Below are 23,243 nucleotides of genomic sequence, written 5' to 3' on the forward strand. Positions count from 1 at the left end.
TCTAATTCTCTATCCCTCTCCCTTCCTCTCTGTAAAAAATCAATAAAATATATTAATTAAAAACAAAAAAAAACAAAAATGGCTACTCTTATGCTCTCTGATTGGATGACAAAATAAACCTGTAAAGGAGACTCACCCTTCTCCCATCCCCAGGGACTGGCCAAGCTTAGAATGAGCCGAGGAGCACAAGCCCTCCATGAGTCAGGAGTGAAGCCAGAAGCAGAAGTGAGGGCCACGTCTGTGCACAGAGCCTCAAATGATCCCACCCAAGTGGCTCAAGGGTGCCCTGGCGTTCACTCAGTCACAGGTGTGCGCGTTAAGTGGCTCAAGGGGTACAGAAACACCCTGGGTGCAGCCTCAAATGATCCCACCCAAGTGGCTCAAGGGGTACAGAAACACCCTGGGTGCCCTGGCGTTCACTCAGTCACAGGTGTGCGCGTGCACTGAAGCACACTCGAAGGCTCGTTATACATACAGGGTGAGAAAAGTAGGTTTATAAGGACCTCTGTGCTCAAGTGTGTTTGAGAGTAGCAAGTAGACTACCAGAACATGTAAATGCTGAAGGCCAGCAATTTGAGCACTTTCGAGATTATACCCAAGTGCCCAGAATTGTGACATTCTTCTGAGTTGATAAAGCTACTGATTATCACACTGCTTATCTTTTTCCATCTGAGCTGTACACCTACTTTTGCCCACTCTCTAGACATACTCTAATTGACTAGTTGTTAATTCTTTAATATACAATAAAAGCATTTAAAGTTCTGTTTATGAATGTCAATCTAATCAAACTTACTGACAGAACACTTTTTCCTTTGACCTCAATCCAGTTCCTAAAGTGGATTGGTTTAAAACAGTGGGAGCAATTGCATTAATAATAAAAAGAAAATAAAAGGACTTTATCTCTGCATTCAAAATATTTTCTCTAAGGTCTCCCTCCCCTGGCAGTACCATCCAGATGGAAAGAGAACATCGTGTCCCGGCCCAAAATAAACCGTCAAGACCGCGTCCCCTTCCTGCGGCAGCTCCTTTAAGGTTCTAAATCAACTGAAACTACTGCTCAGCAACTTCAGTTCCTCTCTCATGCTCTTTCCCTGTGAAGCACTTGGTTCTAATCAGACCACTTCCTTCCTGCTGCTTTGGTTTTTATTACCAAAGTTCTTCAATCCTTTTCACCACCCCATATGCTACACAACTCCCACTTCTAAAAGCGCATTCTCGGAGACTCCTAAAGAGAAGTCGGGCTCAGCTGAAAGTCTTCAATAATGGAACTGGCCTTCGAATATTCTAGATGAAACTGGGGAGAGACAAGTTTGTCTCCGGTGGTTTTCACCTTTCTTCTGCAGCCCTTCCCTTCTGAAGAGCACACTCCTGCTTTTCTCCAAAACCAAGCGTCCTCCATCCTTTCGCACCCCGGCCAATCCCGGGAAGTGTAATAACAAGACAAATAAATCATAGTTGGTGTAGACCTCTGTCCAGAAAGGAACTAACACAGCCGGCCTAACTGCTTGTTGTAGAAAGACCTGCTCACAAAGTTGGCTCTTGGCTGGGCGTTTGGGAACTTGAATTTGGGGAGGGTTCCCATCATTCATGAAGAGTGGTCACTGCTCCGAAATTGTATAAACAATATGGTTTATGCTGAACACCTGCTTTCCTTCTGAGAGTCTGGAATTTGGGAAGCTGCCAGGCAGAGGGGGCCTTCGTGACCAATACCCTCGAAAAATCCCTGGGCCCCGAGTCTTCAATGAGCTTCCGGTTGGCAACACTTCACAGGTGTTGCAGCAACGCGTTGCGGGGGGATTTAAGCACATCCTGTGTGACTCCGTTGGAAGAGGCCTCTGGAAGCTCCCACCTGGTTTTCCCTGGACCTCACCCTTTGCCCCTTTTCTCTGCTGATTTTGCTTTGTATCCTTTCACTGTAACAAATCACAGCCATGAGCATAACTAGAATCGATGTTGTTATCCGTGGAAGGTGTGTTCTAGAAAGTCTCCATGGACACTGAATTAGCAAACACTGCACCACTGTTCCTAAAGGAAATACATACCTAGTGTGTGTGTGTGTGTGTGTGTGTGTGTGTACATTTTATTTGTATATAGCTACATATATATCACATATGGACTATATCTTAAATCCTAAAAACAACTCATTGTGGTAGATTATATTTTTATGTTTCAAGAGGGAAAACAAGGTTCAGAAGTGTTGGTCTGGCTTGCTTGAGACTGCCCCCTAACAGGAGCCAGAACTGGGATTCAAACCCCATCCGACCGGCCTCCATCCTTTGGTCATCTCTGTGTGAGAGCAAAAATGAAAAGGCAGAGCATTGCCTGACTTGACCTTGGCTCGGAATATGCGCAATGGATCCCTCAAAATGTCCACCTCTGTGCACATGCCCGTGAGTCACTGCTGAGACGCTGCAGGAATTGGTCTGGGGGTATGAATTTTAGTGAGTAGCAAGTATATACTGAGTTCGATGAGTCCTTCTAGCAAATCACCAAACATGGGGGTGATCTTGGGGACCACGACAAAGCCTCCAAGAAAAGCCCCAGGTCTCCCCTTCCTGCAAAGGCACCAAGGAGGAGGGACAATATTATCATTGGGCCAAAGTGGCAGGAGGTTGAGCTTCCAGTGTGACCTGCTCTCTGCAGCTGTGATCACTGGGGCCTTTCCTTTGAGATTCTCTTTGGTCTCATTTTGACTTTTTTGTCGTCCATTCTCCGGTTCAGCTGCTACAGCTGGCATGAGATCCTCCCTCTTGGAAGTCAAATAGGAGCTGTGGTGAGCCCCAGGGGAAGGAGGCCTGATGAGTCACGAGGCCGCTGTACTGGGACCTGAGGATAAATGCCCTTTTCCTTGACAACTGTTTCCACAGCTTTTCCTCCGGAAAATCCTTGCCTCTCTCTCATTAGATCGCCTCTCGGCGCGGCCAGGGTGAAGACGAAGGCCTAGGTCTAGGCCTAGGAGGAAGGGATAAAGCAGGAACCAGACCAGAAGGGAGAACTAAGGCCTATGGGCCCAACCCAGCTCATCATCAGTTACAGCTAACAGCAAAGCCAGGTGATAAATGCTGTGCATGTGTCTAAATATCATTTCTGTGCCCTGGCTGGTTTGGCTCAATGGACAGAGCATCGGCCTGCGGACTGAAGGGTCCCAGGTTCAAGTCCAGTCAAGGGCACATGCCTGGGTTTCGGGCTCAATCCCCAGTAGGGGGCGTGCAGGAGGCCGCCGATCAATAATTCTCTCTCATCATTGATGTTTCCATCTTTCTCCCTTCCTCTCTCTGAAATTAAATAAATAAATACATAAATGTTGTTTCTGCAGACTCAGCAAATGCAAAGGGTTTGGGTTGCTCATGTGCCCAGAGACTTAGGCAGCCCTGCCAATGTAATGAAGCCTCCGAAAAACTCTTCAACACCGAGGCCTGGGAGCTTCTAGGTTGGAGAACACACTGATGTGCTGTGGGAGGGTGACTTACGTGGAGAAGGCACACCCGCCTTGACACCCTCCCTATCTACTCCACCATTTGGCTTTTCTGAGATGTATCCTTTACAACAGAACAGTAGCATAAGTATAGCACTGTCCTGCATTCTGTGAGTCGTTCCCGTAAATTACTAAATCCTGAAGGGGGACGATGGGAACCCAGTGTTTGCAGCCAGCGGGCAGAAGTGACTGGGGACGCCGGGACTTGCAGCCGGCATCGGAAGGGACAGCAGTCTTTTGGGACTGAGCCCTTAAACCTGTGGAATCTGACATTAACTCCAGGTAAACAGTGTCACGATTGAATTAAATGATTGGTGTCAGAAAATTGTTGGGATGACACAACTACCCTTGCTTCTCTCTCTCTCTCTCTCTCTCTCTCTCTCTCTCTCTTTTCTCCCTCTCCCAGCAGCCCCATTACTATAAACCAGTCCCTTCCTAGAGATGAATAATGAATGTTCTGATAACTGATTTTATATTCACCACGTACTTAATACCATTAAGTGCATGGAAAATAATCACCTTGCATAGCTCTAACTGTCTTATCTCTAGGCAAATTCATCTCTAAACACATCAGATGATAACTTGCAGGTATCACTCAAACCACAAAGCCCTAGAAAGCAAGACTAATTACAAACTTGTTTAATTGAAGCTTCCAGAACATGTTTCAGCAAAACAACTTCTATAGATACCATGACCTCATAAATAAATATAAACCCACTTTGAGCTCAAGACAGTAGCGTAAGCATACAGAGCTGCCCCCTTCCTTCCCAAGACACAGTGAGATGCCAATAACGATGTTTGTGAAGGAATGAAGCTGTGGTGGCACTGAGAACACGAAGGAATGATCTCAGTAAATAGGTCATCATAAAGTCTTCCTTAAAAAACGAAGATAATTGGGACTGTACTGGCAAATAAACAAAAACTGAAAGAAATGTGACTTTAAATATACAAGATAGAGACAGGGGTTCTTTTTTCCCAACAGAACCCGGAGAGTCTCCCAGCTTGGAGTCCATTGCGACTGGGAGCCAAAAATGGTCTAAACATGGTTGCCAGGCAGGAATCGGGGCAGTGGAGGGAGAGTCATCCACAGAGCAGCTGGGCCAGTGGCCCTTACCCCTGCCCTGTCTGTGGGCCTGGCTCCGAGCTGGAACCACCAGAGTAGCTCTCTCTAGAGAGGAAGGTTTGCCCGGGCCGTGCCCAGGGTGTTGGTGTTCAGGCTGGCGAGTGAGTCAAAAGAAGAGCCTCTAGGATAGACGCAGCGGAGAAAAGAAATAAAATATATGTCACCCCAAGGTTAGAGTTCTCCTTACCTGTGTAATTTTGGGGGAAGCGTTACAGAAAGGGTCTTGAACCTGCTTGTGTCCTCTTCTACTGACCACACACCCGAAAGGGAAATCTGCCTCCTGGTCTATCCTGCCCACTTACACTGAGTCCACACCCAGTCCTCCCACTCAAGAAAGAATGTCTGGGGTCAATGAGCCTACCTAAATACCAAGAAAGCCTATGTCAGCTACCTCTATTCACTGACATGGTCCTTAATTCATAAATATGAAGCCAAAGAAGAATTAGCAGATATGGGAGGAAAAGCCCACAGCATGTGTACAAGTTTGCTAGAGCTGCCATAACAAAGTACCAAGACAGGGTGGCTTAAACCATAGAAACTTATCTTCTCACAAGTCTAGAGGCCAGGTAGGAGGTCAAGTGTCAGCAAGACCGGTTTCTGCTGAGGCCCCTCTTCCGCCTGCAGATGACCAACCTCTTCCTGTGTCTTCCCTCTTCTCAGGACATCAATCATGCTGAATGAGGACCCACATTAATGATCGAATTTTAACTGAATTACCTCTTTAAAGTCACTATTTCCAAATACTGTAACATTCTGAAGTCTTGGAAGTTAGGACTTTCAACATATGAATTTTGAGGGGACATAATTCAGCCCATAACAGAATTAAAGAGAAAGAATGAGATGAACAACCCAAAACTTTATCAAGAGGAAAAAGAAATATCGTGAGGAGCAGAAGGAAAATTTTAAAGTTCTAACTGGTACCATTTAAAGGTTGAAAAGATTTTACAACCTTAAAAACATCCTTCTGTAAAAAAATAAAATAAAGTAATGTAAGCATTAAAGCTTATTGGTGCTTCAAAGTATAGTCCTCAAAATTAAAAAATATCAATTAGAAGAGCTGAGTAGTAAAATGGCTACAACAATTTTAACAGAAATCAGTAAAACATGTTGTTAAATCAAAATAAAATACTGACTATAAAAAGGGGAGCTTCAGTTTAAAACAACATGAGAGATAAGTTTGAAGGAAAGTTTAAGAATTCTAGACTTGACTTATTCAGTGATATCTATTTACTTTAGACTTTGTTAGAAAAGTGTAAATTCAGGTATGCTAGTTAAAAATATAAGGGTGGCTGTAGCCCAAGGTAAGTGGCCTAGCTGAGCATCTCCTTCTTGGATGAGAATAGGGGAAGTTCATTTCCCATAAAACTGCCACTTCCCAGCTTCTGGCTCTATGTGGGGAGCCCACGTTCAGCCCCTCACAATGCACAGGGACCACAGCCTCAATGCCCCTCTCTGCATGAGTGTTAGAACGCTAGCCCCTGAGGTCTGTAGCTGGTCCAGTTTTCTCTGAGGGCCATGAGACTTCCATTCCACTGGCCGCTACAGGTTTGTGCCTTCATTTCCAACACCTGAGAACTCCTTTTCTTGCTTCCAAACTCAGCTAAGAATGGAAAGCCAATTTTTAAAAATACACAGGTGGGCAAAAGGAGGTATACAGTTGTGAGTATGTGAAACACAGAGTATATCCTTGTATTGTTATTAATCAACTAGAGGCCCAGTGCACGAATTCATGCACCGGTGGGGTCCCTCAGCCTGGCCTGTGGGGACTGGGCTGAAACCAGTTCTCCGACATCCCCCAAGGGGTCCCGGATTGCGAGAGGGCGGTTCTCGGGCTCCCTCCTCTCTGGTTCGGGGTGCAGCACTCAAGAACCACAGCTGCCAAATCACTTTAAAATTTTCCTTCTGCTCCTCGAGATATTTCTTTTTCCTCTTGATAAAGTTTTGGGTTGTTCATCTCATTCTTTCTGTTATGGGCTGAATTATGTCCCCTCAGCAACTCCTGTGTTGAGCATCTGTCCCCTGGTGTTCACTGCGCATCATAGCTACTGGTCGGACGGTCGGATGGTCACTTAGGCTTTTATATATTTAGATTGTTGGATTATTTTCCATACAAACAACTGTAAACCTCCGTTTGCCCATCCCTGTATGTCATCTAATATTTCCATGTGTTTGGAAAAAGGAGTGGTGGGACTCCCCCTTCAACTCAGTCTACCATTTTGACCAAAAGTCTACACTGAGAATAAGTACAGTTGATAATAAAAAAGTACATTTAAAGCGCACTATCCTAAGAGCTTCATGTATCAACTCATTTCATCTTCATAACAACACTATAAAATAGGCACTAAAGTCCCCATTTTAGAGAAAAGAAAGGACAGAGAAAGAGGCAGTAACTTGCTCAAGGTCTCAAGGTCACATGGCTAATATGTATCAGAGGCAGTTTAACCCTTACCTGCTAACTGCCCCTGTGATATTCATTTGTGCTGTTCAACCAACATTGTTGGTTCTCCTCCCCCCAAAACAAGACACATCAGTATGATTATACCTCCTAGTATCATCACTGGTGGGGGCACATGACTACCTCTGACCAATGAGTTGTGAATGAAACTGGCACATCCCTTCTGGGCCAGAGCATATAATTGCAGAAACAAGACCCTCCAGGGCTCTCTTGCTCTCTGGCACAGTGACCAGCAATGTATGAAATGGTGGCTATTCTGTCAGCCAGGGATCTTAAGTAACTATGCCCATCACTGACCCAACCTGAGTTGGTTTTTTATTCTTGCTATAAACACACAGGTCAGAAGTCTGCCATGAGTAAAACCAGGTGTCAGCAGGGCTGCATTCCTTTCTGGAGGCTCTAGGGGAGAATTAAATGTCCTTGCCTTTTCCAGCTTCAAAAGGCTGCTGGCATTCCTTGGCTTGTGGCCCCCTCTACCATCTTCAAAGCCAGCAGCAGTAGATGGAGCCCTTCTCACATTACATTACTCTGAACTCTAACTTCTACCTCTGTCTTCCACTTTTAAGAGACTCTGTGATGACACTGGACCGCCCAGATAATCCAGAATAATTGTCCTAAGGTCAGCTGGTTTAGCAACCTTAATTCCATCGGCAACTGATGCCTCTTGGCCATGTAACCTAATATATTCACAGGTTCTAGTATGTGACAACGTTTTGGGGGGAGTGGGGAGGTTGTACTCTTCTGCCTACCACAGTACTTTATACCAATCACATCAGCCCTTCTGGGGTGAGGCCCAAGCATAAATACTGTTTATAGGTCCCCAGATAATTTCCATGTACTGACAAGTTTGAGAACCAGTGCCCTATGTTGAATATGTGGAGAGAATATACTTAGTCCTCTACTTTCATATTGCCTCTCATGTTCACATGACAGATATAAACCCCACACATGCACAGAAGAACATCACACAGTTACATACCCATGCATCTGCCATGCTAGTCATAGTCGGAGACTCTGTTCATCACATTTTAACTCCATCCTTTTCGCTTCCTCCCCGCCTCCCAGTCCTCATCTTCCTTCTAGCCCCGGATGCGTGCATGTGTACATAGACAAACATGAGGTATTTTCCCATTCGTTGTCAAAATAAGCTGTTTTCCCTGTGGTGGCCTCCCAGAGAGACCGAGTTATGCTGGTGGTTTTCCAACATGCACATTTGCTCCTCAGAAATGGGGCAGAGTCAGCCATTTTCTTTCATAGGAACCAAGAGGCTCTGAGGATAAAAATTATATCCCTGCTCGGACTATAATCAGCCTCTACTGTTCATGTATCTGTAGGTGTTGAGAACAGGGCTGCGGCCCCCGCCGGACTGTTACTGTGACCTGAGTGTGCACTGAGGAATCAGGACTGTGGAGAAGGACACCACTTTGGTTGTAAATATCTCTATTTGATTGACTGACGTACTGAATTATTCTCTTGGTTTTCATTAATGAGAGAAACAATAGGCTAAGATAAAGGCCAACCAGGCCATTTTGGAATCAAGTATCAAAACCTTACTAGCAAAACACATTGTACTTAGAGCATAACCACAAAGCTGAAGGGTCAAATGACCATCAATTTAGAAATTCAGTTTCCAATTTCCTCATATAGATTTAAAAAGGGCCTGACCAGCACCAGGGATTATCCTGTTCATATGTCAGTGACCAAGCCTAAGGAGGACTAGGGTGAGCAGTTTAGTGGCAATGCCAGTGAGGGGAGACCTCAGTGTGCAGTGGACCTGGGCTGGTCGCTGGTGAAGGTGCGGGTCGGCAGGAGAGAGCAGCGGAGGCCAAACCAAGGTCACCTCATGCAACAGAGTTTAGTGCTTCCGTTCAAGGTGAACTGCATGGGAGGCTGGGCACAGAGGGCTCCGTCAGACTCCCAGACACTGTTCATAAGGAAGAACTGTGGTGCTGGTTTACTAGAAACGTCCTTCAAGTTCACGCTCAAGAGGACAGGGCATTTTGAAAGGAACACAAACAAGAAAATGAACGGGACCGAGCTGACTGAAGTAGGTGTTGCTGAGACCTAATTCTGACATTGGCCAAACCTTCAAGCAGGGGTGGGGAACGTCCGGCCCTCGGGCTGTATAAGGCCCGAGAAATCACTTGGGCTGGCCCTGCCAAGGCATTAGGAGTGAGATAATTAAATGTCTGACCAAATATAGCAGGCTGATGTTCAAGTTGATAATTTTGTATGGCCCGAGAATGATGTTATAAATATCCACATGGCCCTGGGCAGAAGAAAGGCTCCCCACTAAAGTCAGCACCACGAAGAGCCAGAGAGGCACCTCTCTGGTGGATAAAACAGCTGTCTCAGCCGTCTCTGCCAGTGTGTGCCAGTCCCCATCATTCTTTTTGATGTTCAAATATCCCATATTTGGCCAATCCTCTTTATGTCTCTCTGTCAACCTTTGCGCCTTTCCCTTCCTGAAAGAAACCCAGGTGATAAGGAAGACCACTGTCTCAAGAGCATCAATACTGGGACTGAGGGGACCAGTGTGTCCTTTGGAAGAAGCACGAAATAACTACTATGCTCCCTGAAGGACACAAAATGCTCAGAGATCGCCTGTGCTTACCAGTGAACTACCAGTATAAAGGCATGCTAGAGCCCATCAGCGGAATTTTCATGTTGAAAGGTTAGGAAGGGAACGTGGTAGGCTGAATAATATAGACCCTCATCCTGATCCCCGGAATCAGTGAATGTTACCTTATATGGCAAAGGGACTTTGCAGGTGTGTTAATAAGTTAAGGATAAAAAAGGGGAAGGGATTAAGATATAAAATTACCAGCTATAAAAATAGTCACAGGAATGTAAAGTACAACATAGGGAATATAGTCAATAATATTGTAATAACTGTGTATGGTATCAGATGGGTACTAGACTTACAGAGTGATCCCTTTGTAAGCTATATAAATAACTAATCCCTTTTTGACCTCCTGAAACTAATAGACTATTGTGTGTCAACTATAATTGAAAAAATAATTATAAATAAATTAATTAAAGATATGAGATGCAGAGATTATTTAACATGCAGCAAAGTACAAAAACTACTGAACTAGAGAAAAGACTAGATAAGGACATGCTGGCGTGGTTGCTTATGTGGGAAAAATGTATTGGAAGTCAGCAAGTCACCTCACCCAAGAATGAACCATCAATCCTTAACCATCTACCCACAGATTACTACACAGTAGCCTATCTAAGCACGTCATAGGATGGCACGCTTCCCCAGTGTGGTGTCCCTTCTAGTCTGACCCACTGCATATGCTACATTTCCTTGGGACAAAGAACAATTACACATATGACAGGCAGACTTTCTACAGAGCTAACTTTCTTACCAATACCACCTTTCACGGAAGGAACGGGCCGGTGACTACATTATATGCAAACACATGAATCAGCACATTCACATGAACATTATCAGGAAAAGGACTACACTGTCTTCCTCTCTGGGCTTAAACTACGAAAAACCACTATTAGGACTGTAAAGATGGAGAGCTTTTTATTTGCTTTAGTAATCTATTTACTTACAATAGGTTATAGATGGAAATTGTTTATATATTATTTATTTGGGAACAAATTAACTCATTCTTCATAGAGATCCAGAAAAGTACTACTTGTACAGTTTTGACAGGGACAGCCCTCCTTCCAGAGCGAGCGTCTGCCTGCTCCTGGGGCTTCCTCATACATGATATGTTTACTAAAAAGCCATTCCATCATGAGCCTCCATAGTACTATCACCAACAGCCAAACGCATAAACTCTTACTTCTTACTTTTCTCTCCCTACTTTGTCTTCCCCAGAGAAGAAGCTAGTGAAGTAGAAGAGGCAGTCACATGAGAATCAGAAGACCTGTTTGGAATTTCAGTTCCATCCTGTATAAGTGATGTCATGTTAGGAGTCCCTCAGCCACGCTGAGCTCTGTCTCTAACAAACTGATACCATTGCCTTCACAGTGTTAATGAAATAAAACAATACAGATGAAAGTGCTCGGCACATAGTAAGAACTTCATGAGGCTCAGCTTTCACACATCACCCCATGCTGAAGCCTCTCACGTCTCGTCTTCCGTCGTCCTCTCATGAGCTCTGGCCCCGTATCTCCCACCGTCTCCTCAATGCTCCGGCTCGGATCTCTTACTGGCATCTCCAACTGGACATGTCTAAACTGGACTTATGATCTGCACTCACAACCATGACCCTCCAACTGCCCTGACCGTGTCCATCAGTTAAAGTGCCATCAGTCCCCCGCCCCATCCTTCCTTCTCCATTCCCACTGCTCAACTCTCGCTCAGGCTCAGAGCCTCGCAGCTCACACCTCAAGCGCAGGAGCCTGTCAGGTAAAGCCTTGTCTCTTCCAAGCCGGCCTGCTTGTGGACTGCAGATGAGTCTCTCTTCAAACAGATTCACCACATCGAGCCCTGAATAAAGAAAGATCCTCAAGCACTTTCTTGCCCTGCAGCTGGCATCTGTGATGGAGGAGGAGCCAGCTCCACTGGGCATGCAGAGGACAGTCCCCACAGCTCCCCGGTGCCTCCCATCAGCGTGCCAGGCACTGAGCAACTTCACTACATGATGCACAAGGAAAGCTCTCAGAATAGATGGATCGTAAAACAAAGTATTTTTAAAAGCAGTTCCAGAGAACTGGAAATTTTTTATCAAACTTCTTTACACAGTATTGAGTAACTACAATCAAAATCTGCCACAAACCACCCTCAATTGCATTAAATGTAATAATCCATTGATAGTAAACCACGTTACATGTTTTGTAATATTACAATCATTTAACAAATATCCAAGCCTTCAGTATTTATACTAAATAGCAAATGTGGTCAATCTCAGAGATGTTCTTACCATTTTGTTCCTCCAGTTCATTCCCAATCTCCTGCCCCATTTGTTTTTGGCGACTTATGATAGAAGAAAGGGCATCGAGGCCTGCATCCTGTTCTGAAAGAAAAAGTAAAACTATTAACTAAAAACCAAAGGAAACCATTTAAAGTCCAGAAATATACCCAGGCATATAACACAACTCAATATATGATAAAAGTAACATTTTAAATCACTAGGAAAAGGAGAGAGAAAACAGTTAACACTATTGGAACAAAATGAAGAAAAAAAATTAAGTACCTACCTCATACCTTAAATGAAAATGATTTCCAGATTAATTAAAATTTTAAATATTAAAAATGAATATGAAATTTGACTATATAAACATTTTAACTTTCGAATATTTAATACATAAAGAGCATGTGCAAATCAGTAAGAATTAATCTTCCAAGTTTTAAAATGGGCAAAGGATATAAACAAGAAATGAAAATGAAAAAGAATGCGAATACCCAGGATTAACGAAGTGTGAAGAACTAGAAGCTCCTATGTACTGCGTCATGGGAGGACAGTTCACATACCTTTCTGGAGACCAAATTGTGCCTACCTTTTTATCTGTCAGCTCTATGTCTACAAATGTATGTAAGAAAGCATCAGACGGCATGCAAGATGTACATCCAATGACATTCCTTGACACATCGCTTCCTGTGCTAGTTATCAATGTATTACCTCTCAGCTCCAAACTGACCCCCTTTTGACCGCTCTGTGAAAATGGACCTGGGTCCTTTAAATATTTTTCCCTTTGCCATCTTTGTCAGTAGAGGGGACTACAGAGACATCATAGGAGGAAAGGTTTGCTTCCTGCCTCCAGCCCACTCTCTCGCCAGGCTCCCGCAGCCTTCCAGCTTCTCCAGTGTCCTCCAGCGCACAGAGGCCAGCAGCACCCCAAGGTCAGCAGGGCACCCCCTCCGTGGGAGTTCCATAACAGAGTGCCTCCACTTAGACACTTCCCCAGGAATAATATCCCTAGCATCCGAGAGGGCAGATACTAGCAGATTGTCTGGCTGCAAACCACAGGGACTTCTCTGAAATCGTTACTCTAATGTCCTGTTATAGTTAATAATTCTGTATATTAAATTTTCAACCCTCTTTCTCCTAATTGGACCCACACTGATACATTTATAATAGTGAAAAACTGGAAACTATCCAAATGCCCAAACACAATGATTTGTTTAAAAATGTATATATAGCCATGTAATAAAATACTACAGAGCCATTAAAAGTGATATGGTCCATGGATATTTTGATGTTGAAAGAAATCTCTGATATGTTATTAAGTGTAAAAATGCAGGACACAAAACAATAAATAGTAAAAACAGCATTTTTGTTTTTTTAAATGTATTGCTTTTCTAGATTGTGAAAATTTAAAGAAAAAAGAACTCGAAGTACTTTCTTTAAAATTTTATATTGGTTTGTTCTTTGCAGTCTCAGTAATCTCTTTGTAAGAACCATTTTCTTTGCTTTCAGGTGCATTTGGAAGAACATTCTGAGGCTGAATCTAAGGACTCTTTCTACCCAGGCAATATGCCAGATGAGGGTATATTACCAATTGTGGCTTCATTTGTTGACGGGGTTCTTTTCATGACTAGTTCACATAAAGGCATACCTTCAAAAGCTGAAATCACAACCGTCTTCTTATGCAAGATCACGTTAACATTGACTTGTATTTTTTCCTAGTCTTTTTATGGAATTAAGCCATTGCGCTTAACTCATTAATTCATCTGGAATTTATTTAAACTAATGGTGTGAGGTAAGGACCCCTCAGTGACATTTTTTGACACTACGTATTTTTCAAACTATACAAATGACCTGCTTTCTCCAGGGATCATTCTAAGGGACCATTTTATAGCAAAATCTCTTTATAATGAGGTCCTTTTGGTCTTTAGTAACAACCTCTTGGATGGCCTCCAAGATAAATCTATCATCAACCTAGTGCTGCTATAGGATGACCAATATTATAGCAAAATTCCAAATGCATCCCAAAAAGAATCTACATACAGGACTGAGGGTCGAGAGTCAACATGAATTAAAAGGTAAAACAATTTAAAAAGAGGAAAGACGATTCCTCTACAGTTTTCAGTTAGAAAAAGAATCATTGAAGTTATGAAGTTGCTTTATCTAGTAGAGACATAGATTATGAATGAAAAATAACTACTCTGCACTCTTTTCTCTCAACCTTGACTGGTGATATGGTTTAACTACCTAAAGGTTCTCTTTCTAATGCAAAACAGAAAGAGGGATAAACATTCTGCTCCACTGAAATCATTTCTGTAAGAACTGAGCACCTCCCCACTATGGTTAAGAGAATAACATTTTCATTCCAGAATCCAAAGACACAGACAGTCCAGGGACCAGAGACACTGCATATGTGATGATGATATTGATGACCTAAGCTTCTCCAGATCCTAAAGCAGCAATTCCAAGGGGAGGTGCTACGGTCATCTTAGAGACAATGAACCAAGTAAAATACTGCTGCTTACAAAAATATAAACAGACAGTCATGCAGCACCATGCAAAACTATGATGTCATACTGAGTAGCTCATTACTGTCATCTGCCCTACCCTATCACATATCCCAAGTCATTCTATCACAATCGATCACTTGCAACATACAACAGTCTATTAATCATTCTTCGATTTTATAATGATGTTAATTTTTTTTAAATGGGTAACCATTGTGATATGTAGAATAATGTGCCCCCTAAAGATTCCCATTTCCTAATCCCTGGAACCTGGGAATATATGAGCAAAAGGAACTCTGCAGTTATGATTAAGATTAAGGCACTGGAAATGGGAGATTATTTGGATTGTCCAGGTGGACCCAGTGTAATCATGAGTCCTTAAGACAGAAACTTCTTCTAGCTGCAGTCGCAGGGAGACATGAAGAAGGATCTGAGAGATGCAACTACTGGCTTTGAAGACTGAAGCAGGGAACGACGAGACGGGTTGGCGGCCTCTAGCAGCTGGAAAGGGCCAGGAGATGCACTCTCCTCGGGAGCCTCCATCAAGGAAGCCAACACCTCTCCCCAGCCCAGAGACCCACAGTGAACTTCTGACCTACAGGACTGTAACATAATAAGTTTGAATTTTAAGTCACCAAATTTGTACTAATTTATAATGACAGACTAGAAAATGAATGCAATCATTTTTTTTTAAATCCCTTTGGAATAATTAGGTGTTTGGAGATTTTCTATCTTTAGATATTCAGAAAAGCCATCTTCTAACTAAATATCATGTAATTGTGGGAGGACTATCTGGTGGCTGCAGATTGAAAATAAAGAGTCATCATACTGTACTCTTACCAAAAATAACAAACTTGATTCTGATCAAGCCACTAAATCTAACTACCAATTTACAGAAAATATGCGGGACAGAGGAATATTTTAATATATGGGCATACAAATAGCAAGATCTAGATGATGGGAAACTACACGGCAAATGACCCCGTTTCTTCAACCAAGAAAATGCAAAGAAAAAAAAGAGAGAGAGCTGGCAAAGGAACCTATCTATTAAAGGAACCAAAGGGACATCAATTAGTTGCAATATACAGACTATATTCAGATCATGAATCGAACAACCTAAAAATAACAAAACCCAACATCATGGGACAATCAAGGAAATCTGAACACTTGATGTTTGATTATACTATGGAATTATTATGAACTTGCTAAGGGTGATAATGGCGTTGTAATTATATTTTTAAAAAACTGTCCTTCTCTGTTTAAAACATACTTTAGAGACATATTCTGGAATATTCACCCATGAAATGATATAATAAATACCTGAGATTTGCTTCAAAAATAATCCACGGAATAGGTAGTTGGGTAGACATATGGATGAAACACAATGGACTATGAATTGATAATTGCCCAAACAAGCGACGGGTAGACTGGAATCACTATCTTACTCTCTCTACTTTTATATGTTTGAAATTTTCCACAGCAAAAAATTATCAACATTTTAACAAGTAAGTAAAACAGAGAGACAGTTCTAAGAGCTGCAGCCTCAGGCCCCAGACTAAGCACATGACAAGGGCCCCTAGAGCTGGGCTGTGTCTTCTTTTCCTATGTCTTTGTCCCAGTTCAGAGCCCAACTGGTGACACAGCGCAAGTATTTAATAAATTATGTGAAATCAAGAATAACCAAAGAGACCTCTAGGTCTGTAGAAGAAAGAAATTTAGTCTCTACTAGACATATGAAAGGGCCCTGGTCAATACAAGACAGCCTTCTAAGTTCAGGTAGTAGAAAAGTTGTTGAGGTTTACTGCCCAGTGCCCAGAGAGAAGCAAAGGAAATTCTCACATTTTACATATAGAGGGAGCTCTCCCTGGATAAGGAGAAGTCAAGAACAAATGAGGAAAAGATTAATCACTTTCCCAGCATTGGAAAGACTCTTAGAGCAAGATCTAAGAATAGATGATTTTATTTTGAGATTTTAGTGAAAGATTCCTGGTCTAGGTGATAGTTACAAGAAAGGATATCTTCAACAACAACAAAGTTGTCTGTGAAGTACGGATTGCAAGCGTTTAAAGATTAGCTACTAAGACTTGCTGGTGTAAAATGGAGCCACCTTCCCACCACTATTTTACATAAAAATATTTAGAGGCCTAACAACACAGAAATCTAGAAAAACGTGCGGCTTTCTGCTAGAATCCAGAAAGGACACCTATAAAATAACAGTTAAGAAACCCCATCAACAAAGATCTCCTGAGTGAAGGTAGAACAATACCTCATACCTTCTCCAAGGTCGTCATCGACTCAGAGACAGGGGTCTGTATTAATCAAAAAGTTACCTTCCCTTGTTCTAGCTTGGGAATTTTTGAGGTGATCTAGATACTGTCATCACCTCCTCCATCTCATGCTTAATGTCATTTGTGCCTCAAATTACAGCATGACTAACACAGAAGCCGAGACCGGCTGACTGGCTGTAACAAGGCCTAGCTTCTAGCTTAGGCGAGGAAGGCATTCGTTGCCGAGTCCAAGGTCTGCCAACAAACTGTTATTTTAGGATGATTTTCAGAGTGTTTCTAAGGGTCAACTAAAGTACAGAAAGGCTAACAGAGTATATGGGCCAAAGGAAGCTAGAAATGACCCTTCGTGGTGCTTTATTTTTATCTGGTGCAGGCCCTGGTGATGAAACAAAGCCATAGCAACCTCAGCACATTGCCAAGAGTCTTGAGGCAGAGAAAAGGCTAACAGGGCTTCATGTAAATTTTTACTTCCATTTTTGTGTTTATCCTTGAAAATCAACTGCTAGGAAAGCAGAGAGGGATCCAGCATTTCAAAACACAAAGGTAAACGCAGAAAAACAAACTGACCTACAGTATGAGCTGCTACTCTCGTCCATTCCTTCCTCTCTCCACCCTCCAACAAACCACCAAGGCTCCGCATCGCAGTAAGGATGCTCTCTGTCCCAGAGACTCACTGACAAAAACTTGCAGGTGGCATCCGCTCACACTGACTGTAGCACCTTCTCGGTGACAGGGATACTGTGCCCAACTGAAAACAGCTTTTCCTGGCACAAAGCCACAATGCCAGAAAATTCCTTAGTGTGATCTAACAAGACCCGCTTTTCAGGAGCCGTGAATCCTGAAGAGTGAGGCACTGCTAACGAATGGCTGTGCTTCGGGTAAAGCTGCATTGCTCTAGATTTCTCCACTTTGCCTCAAACATGACAATGGGTGAGGTCTGCGGAACTGCAGATATGAGGGAGACACAGTGTCTCGTTCGCTGGAGGTCCTCACAATAGAATTAGACTTCTGCTTCTCGCCAAGATGAACGGACAGGGACCAAATTTACTTCTGGCCTGAAACTTGGGGGAAAAGCACACACACACAAAACCACAGGCAAAATATACCAAAAAATAAAAATAAAAGAATAGTTTCAAGACATAGACATTAGGAATTGAAGGACGTGATCCCTGAGAGATGGGAAACAAACGAGATTACTGCCCTGGGAGAGCTGCCAGGCTGTGGGGGTGGGACGGATGAACCCAGGTGGAGCCTGGCCATCGCCCTGAGTTGAAAAGAATCAGAACAGGTCAGGGCGGCCAGAGAATACAGGGCACGGGACCAGAGAGGAGAGAGGTGTGCAGAGAGAAGCCTGGGGGTCTGCACCGGGACCATCTTGAGGCTTCAGCTGAGTGCTGGTCAGAGCACTTAGCTGAGGAAACTAACCAAGGCTGGGCAAGCACCCCCCGACAGGGGCCTCTGGGCTCAAACAGGGTTGGACACAGTTCCACTCCCACTGACCAGGTCACCTCATAATTCACTAGGCAGAGTGCAGGCGGACCTCGTTTTATGGTACTCGCTTTATTGCACTTCACAGATGTTGTGTTTTTTACAAAGTGAAGGCAAGACCCTCCACCAGCAAGAAGATTACGACTCCCTTTGTTGGGACGCTCACTCCGCTGCAGCGGTCTGGAACAGAACCCGCAACGTCCCCGAGGTGTGTCTGTGCTCAGAAGGCTTTTGGCTCAGTAGTGGGGTAAATGACCGCTAGCCTGGCGTCAGCAAACATCTTCTATAAAGGGCCAGATATTAAATATCTTAGGCTTTGTGGTTCATACTGTCTCGAGACCAACTACTAAACTATGCAATTGTAGCAGGAACGCATCCATAGATAAAATGAATAAGCATGGCTGTGTTCCCAGGAGACTTTATTTATGGACACAAAACTTTGAATTTCATATAATTTTCAGTCACAAAATATTCCTCTTTTGAGTATTTTCTGAACACACAGAAATGTGAAACACATTTTTAGTTTACAGAAACAGGTAGCAGGCCGAATGTGGCCACAGGTTATGGTCTGCGGATCCCTGCTCTAAAGCACACACTGATCTTGTCCACATTACAAAGCAAGACCCAAATAACAGCATCCCAGAGAAGAATCTCAAAAGTATTTCTAGAAATACAAAGCTACCCAGTACCAGCCCTGGCTGGTGCTTCTCAGTGGTTAGAAAAGTCAGCCTGCACACCAAAGGGGCACAGGGCATGTACCTGACTTGCAGGTTCAATCCCCAGCCCTGGTCAGGCAGCATGCAGGAGGCAACCAATCTCTCTCTACTTCTCCTTCCCTCCCTTCCTCCCTGCCTTCATCCTTCCCTCCTCCTTCCCTCCCTTCTACTTTCTCTAAAAATCAATGAAAAAAAATATTCTCAGGTGAGGATTAACTACACACACACACACACACACACACACACACACACGAGAGGCCCGGTACACGAATTTGTGCATGGGTGGGGTCCCGCTGGCCTGCCCTGATGGGGGCCCGATCAGGCCAGGCCAGTGGGGGGGAGGGGCCGTTGGCTGGCCAGCCCTGCCCCCAATCGGGATGGGGGAGCCGATCGGGGACTGGGTTTGGCGGGGGAGGGGGACTGATTGGGTCCCAGATCAGGCTGGCTGGCTGCTGTAGTGCACGTCATAGCCACCGGTCATACTGGTCGTTCCACCATTCCAGTTGCTGGGCTTTTATATATAGAGACAGAAAAATTCACAGTAACTGCTTCCAAATGAATACTTCTCCTCTAATATTAGCAATAAGGCAAGGATGTCTGCTCTTATCATTTCTATAATGCAAGGGAGGAAAAAAAGACATCCAGATTGAAATGAAGTGAAACTATACCAACTGAAAAACAGAGACCACCAGAGTGGATCAAAACAGAGGAGCCAACTATATGCTGTCTACAATAACCCCACTTTAAATCTAAAAGTACATATAGATTAAAAGTAAATAAGTGGAGAAAGATATACCTTCCGAACACTAATCAAAAGAAAGCGGGAGTAGCTGTTTTATTTCAGAGCTGACCTCAAAGCAAATAAAGTTATCGGGAATAAAGAGGGGCATTATGTAATTATAAGGAGGCTAATCCTCCAAGAAGAAATAATCCTTAATGTGTAAGTGCCTAATAACAGAGCATCTAACTACTACATGAGGCAACAGGTGATAGCACTGCAAGGAGAAATAGATGAATCCACTATCAGAGTGGGAGACCTCAACACCCCTCTGTTAGAAATGGAAAGATCCAGCAGGCAGGAAATCAGTAAAAACATGAATTCAGCACCATCCATCAACTGGATATAATGGACATCTACAGACTACTTCATTAAACAGCAGAATAACATTTTTCTCAAGCTTATATGGAACATTCACCAAGACAGACCACATTCTGGGCCATAAAATGCACCTTAACAAATTTAAAATAGAAATCATACAATGTTTGCTCTCAGACTAAAATGAAATTAAGCTAGAAATTAATAACAGAAAGATAAATAGAAAATACCAAAATACACAGAGATTAAACAACACACTTTTAAAGATTTTTTTTATAAATGTTTTTATTGATTTTTTTAAAATATATATTCCATTGATTTTTTACAGAGAGGAAGGGAGAGGGATAGAGAGTTAGAAACATCGATCAGCCGCCTCCTGCACACCTCCCACTGGGCATGTGCCCGCAACCCAGCTACATCCCCTTGACCAGAATCGAACCTGGGACCCTTCAGTCCGCAGGCCGACACTCTATCCACTGAGCCAAACCGATTAGGGCTTGATTTTTTTTTGTTTTTTTTTTTTAGAGAGAGAGAGAGAGAAGAAGGGATAGGGAGAGACAGAAATATCGATGAGAAACATTGATTGGCTGTCTCCTGCACACCCCCTACTGAAGACTGAGCCCACAACCTGGGCATGTGCCCTGTCTGGGAATCAAACCAGTGCCCTCTTGATGCATGGGTGGATGCTCAACCACTGAGACACACCAGCTGGGCTAAACAATACACTTTTAAATAACACATGTGTCAAAGAAAAAAATCTCAAGAGAAATTTTTAAATATTTTGAACTAATGTAAATGAAAACAACACTAAAATTTATGGGATGCAGCAAAAGCAGTGTATAGAGGAAAATTTATAGCACTGAGGTAGTAAAGGGTTCCCCAAAATTCACGCAAGAAGAAACAGACAATCTGAATAGGCTTTTATCTAAAGAAACTGAATTAACAATTAACAACCACCCCAAATAGAAAGCACCAGGTGGGTTCACTGTTGAAGTCTACCACACATTTAAGGAAGAAATTACAACATTCCTCAAATGTTATAACCATAGCAAGTTGGATTGATCCTAGGTATGTAAGGCTGGTTCAACATTCAACAATCAAATCCATCACAATTTGTTGAGAAGACTCCATTGTATTACCTTTGGTCCTTTGTCAAAGATCAGTTGACTATATATACTTTATGAATCAATAAAAAAAAATTACAATTTTTAATTATAAACCTGTGTTTTCTATCAAAATTACTTCTTGCGTGAATTTTGGGACACCCTTTAGAAAAGAAGAAAGATCTGTGTTCAATAACATAAACTTCACCTTAAGAAACTAGGAAAAGAACAAATTAAATCCAAAGTAAGCAAAAGAAAAGAAATAATAAGTATTAAAGCAAACTTCTAATTACAAAATAAGTAAGTTCTGGGGATATAATGAACAGCAGTTCTTTGAAAAGATTAAAAAAAAAAATCAATAAGCCTCTAACCAGATTAACTAAGAAAAAAGGAGAGGACACAAATTAATAACAGAACTGAAAAAGGAAACATTACTACAGATTTCATGAACATTAAAAGAATAAAAAAAAATATTATGAACAACTTTATGCCACCAAATGTGATAACCCAGATGAAATGGACCAATTTCTTGAAAGATACAAACTGCCAAAACTCACACACAAAAAAACAGACAATCTGAATAGGCTTTTATCTAAAGAAATTGAATTAACAATTAACAACCACCCCAAATAGAAAGCACCAGGTGGGTTCACTGTTGAAGTCTACCACACATTTAAGGAAGAAATTACAACATTCCTCAAATGTTATAACCATAGCAAGTTGGATTGATCCTAGGTATGTAAGGCTGGTTCAACATTCAACAATCAAATCCATCACAATTTGTTGAGAAGACTCCATTGTATTACCTTTGGTCCTTTGTCAAAGATCAGTTGACTATACTTACGTGGATTTATTTCTGGGCTGTCTATTCTGTTCCATTGATCTATTGGTGTATTTTTTTCATCAGCACTAAATTTTTTCTTTATCTTTGATTTTCTGTAGTTTGAAAATGATATGCCTAGGTGTAGTTGGGTTTTTTGTTAGTTTGTATTTAGTTAAATACCCTGTTACTTTTAACAAATTTTAGTGAACAGGCTAGGCTGTATGTTGGGAAAAGCACTGTAGTAATTTCACCAACATAAATAAATATTATATATCTTCAATTATAGTCTACATATTTAAATCCAAGAGTTACCGCTGGTAAACAATGTTTGGCAAATGATTAGCACGTGATCACACCACCTGAAGCTAGATTCTGTTGTCACATGGCATGACTTTCTGCAGCGGTTTTAACGCTGCTGGCTGATGTTCCCGTGTGCACTGAGCCACGCCCTAGCCGCGTGCATTTGTTTACTCCTGGTGACTGGTGAATGCACACATTAACTAGACCTATTCGGTATAAATTTAAAATTACAGTAATACATATAGAAAACTTTTCTGCGAAATTAAACTTTTCATACATTTTAATTACACAAACCTGTCTACGTAAGTAAAAACAGGTAAAATAATTAATTTGTCAAATTTTTAACATATGCATTCAGAAAACCTACTTTATTATATAACAGACTTTTAGCTTTAACGGACACCCCCTCGCCCAAATTAGTCTGTTATATCAAGGTTTTACTGTAGTCATTAGGGCGATACATATTAGAACCACAATGAAATGCAACACAGATTATTAAAATGTCTAAAATGAAAAAGACTGACTGTACCACGTTTGCTAAGGATCTAAAACAAATACAACACACAGCTGGCGTGGCTCAGTGGTTGAGTGTCGACCTATAAACCAGGAGATCATGGTTCGATTCCCGGTCAGGGCACATACTCTGATGGTGTATTTTTTTCATCAGCACTAAATTTTTTCTTTATCTTTGATTTTCTGTAGTTTGAAAATGATATGCCTAGGTGTAGTTGGGTTTTTTGTTAGTTTGTATTTAGTTAAATACCCTGTTACTTTTAACAAATTTTAGTGAACAGGCTAGGCTGTATGTTGGGAAAAGCACTGTAGTAATTTCACCAACATAAATAAATATTATATATCTTCAATTATAGTCTACATATTTAAATCCAAGAGTTACCGCTGGTAAACAATGTTTGGCAAATGATTAGCACGTGATCACACCACCTGAAGCTAGATTCTGTTGTCACATGGCATGACTTTCTGCAGCGGTTTTAACGCTG

The 23,243-nt window shown here is 42.3% G+C and overlaps 1 protein-coding gene across 1 annotated transcript in view; it reads right to left on the reverse strand.

The window, feature by feature from the left end:
• The window catches only part of STX8 (syntaxin 8), a 138,315-nt gene that overhangs the window by 74,164 nt on the left and 40,908 nt on the right, over window positions 1–23,243 (reverse strand). The window contains exon 5 of the mRNA XM_014549892.1: window positions 11,940–12,032. Within this exon, the coding sequence (XP_014405378.1) occupies window positions 11,940–12,032 (93 nt within the window). The remainder of the gene's footprint in view (window positions 1–11,939; window positions 12,033–23,243) is intronic.

This window comes from Myotis brandtii, unplaced genomic scaffold, assembly GCF_000412655.1.
Source record: "Myotis brandtii unplaced genomic scaffold, ASM41265v1 scaffold573, whole genome shotgun sequence".
Lineage (NCBI taxonomy): Eukaryota > Metazoa > Chordata > Mammalia > Chiroptera > Vespertilionidae > Myotis > Myotis brandtii.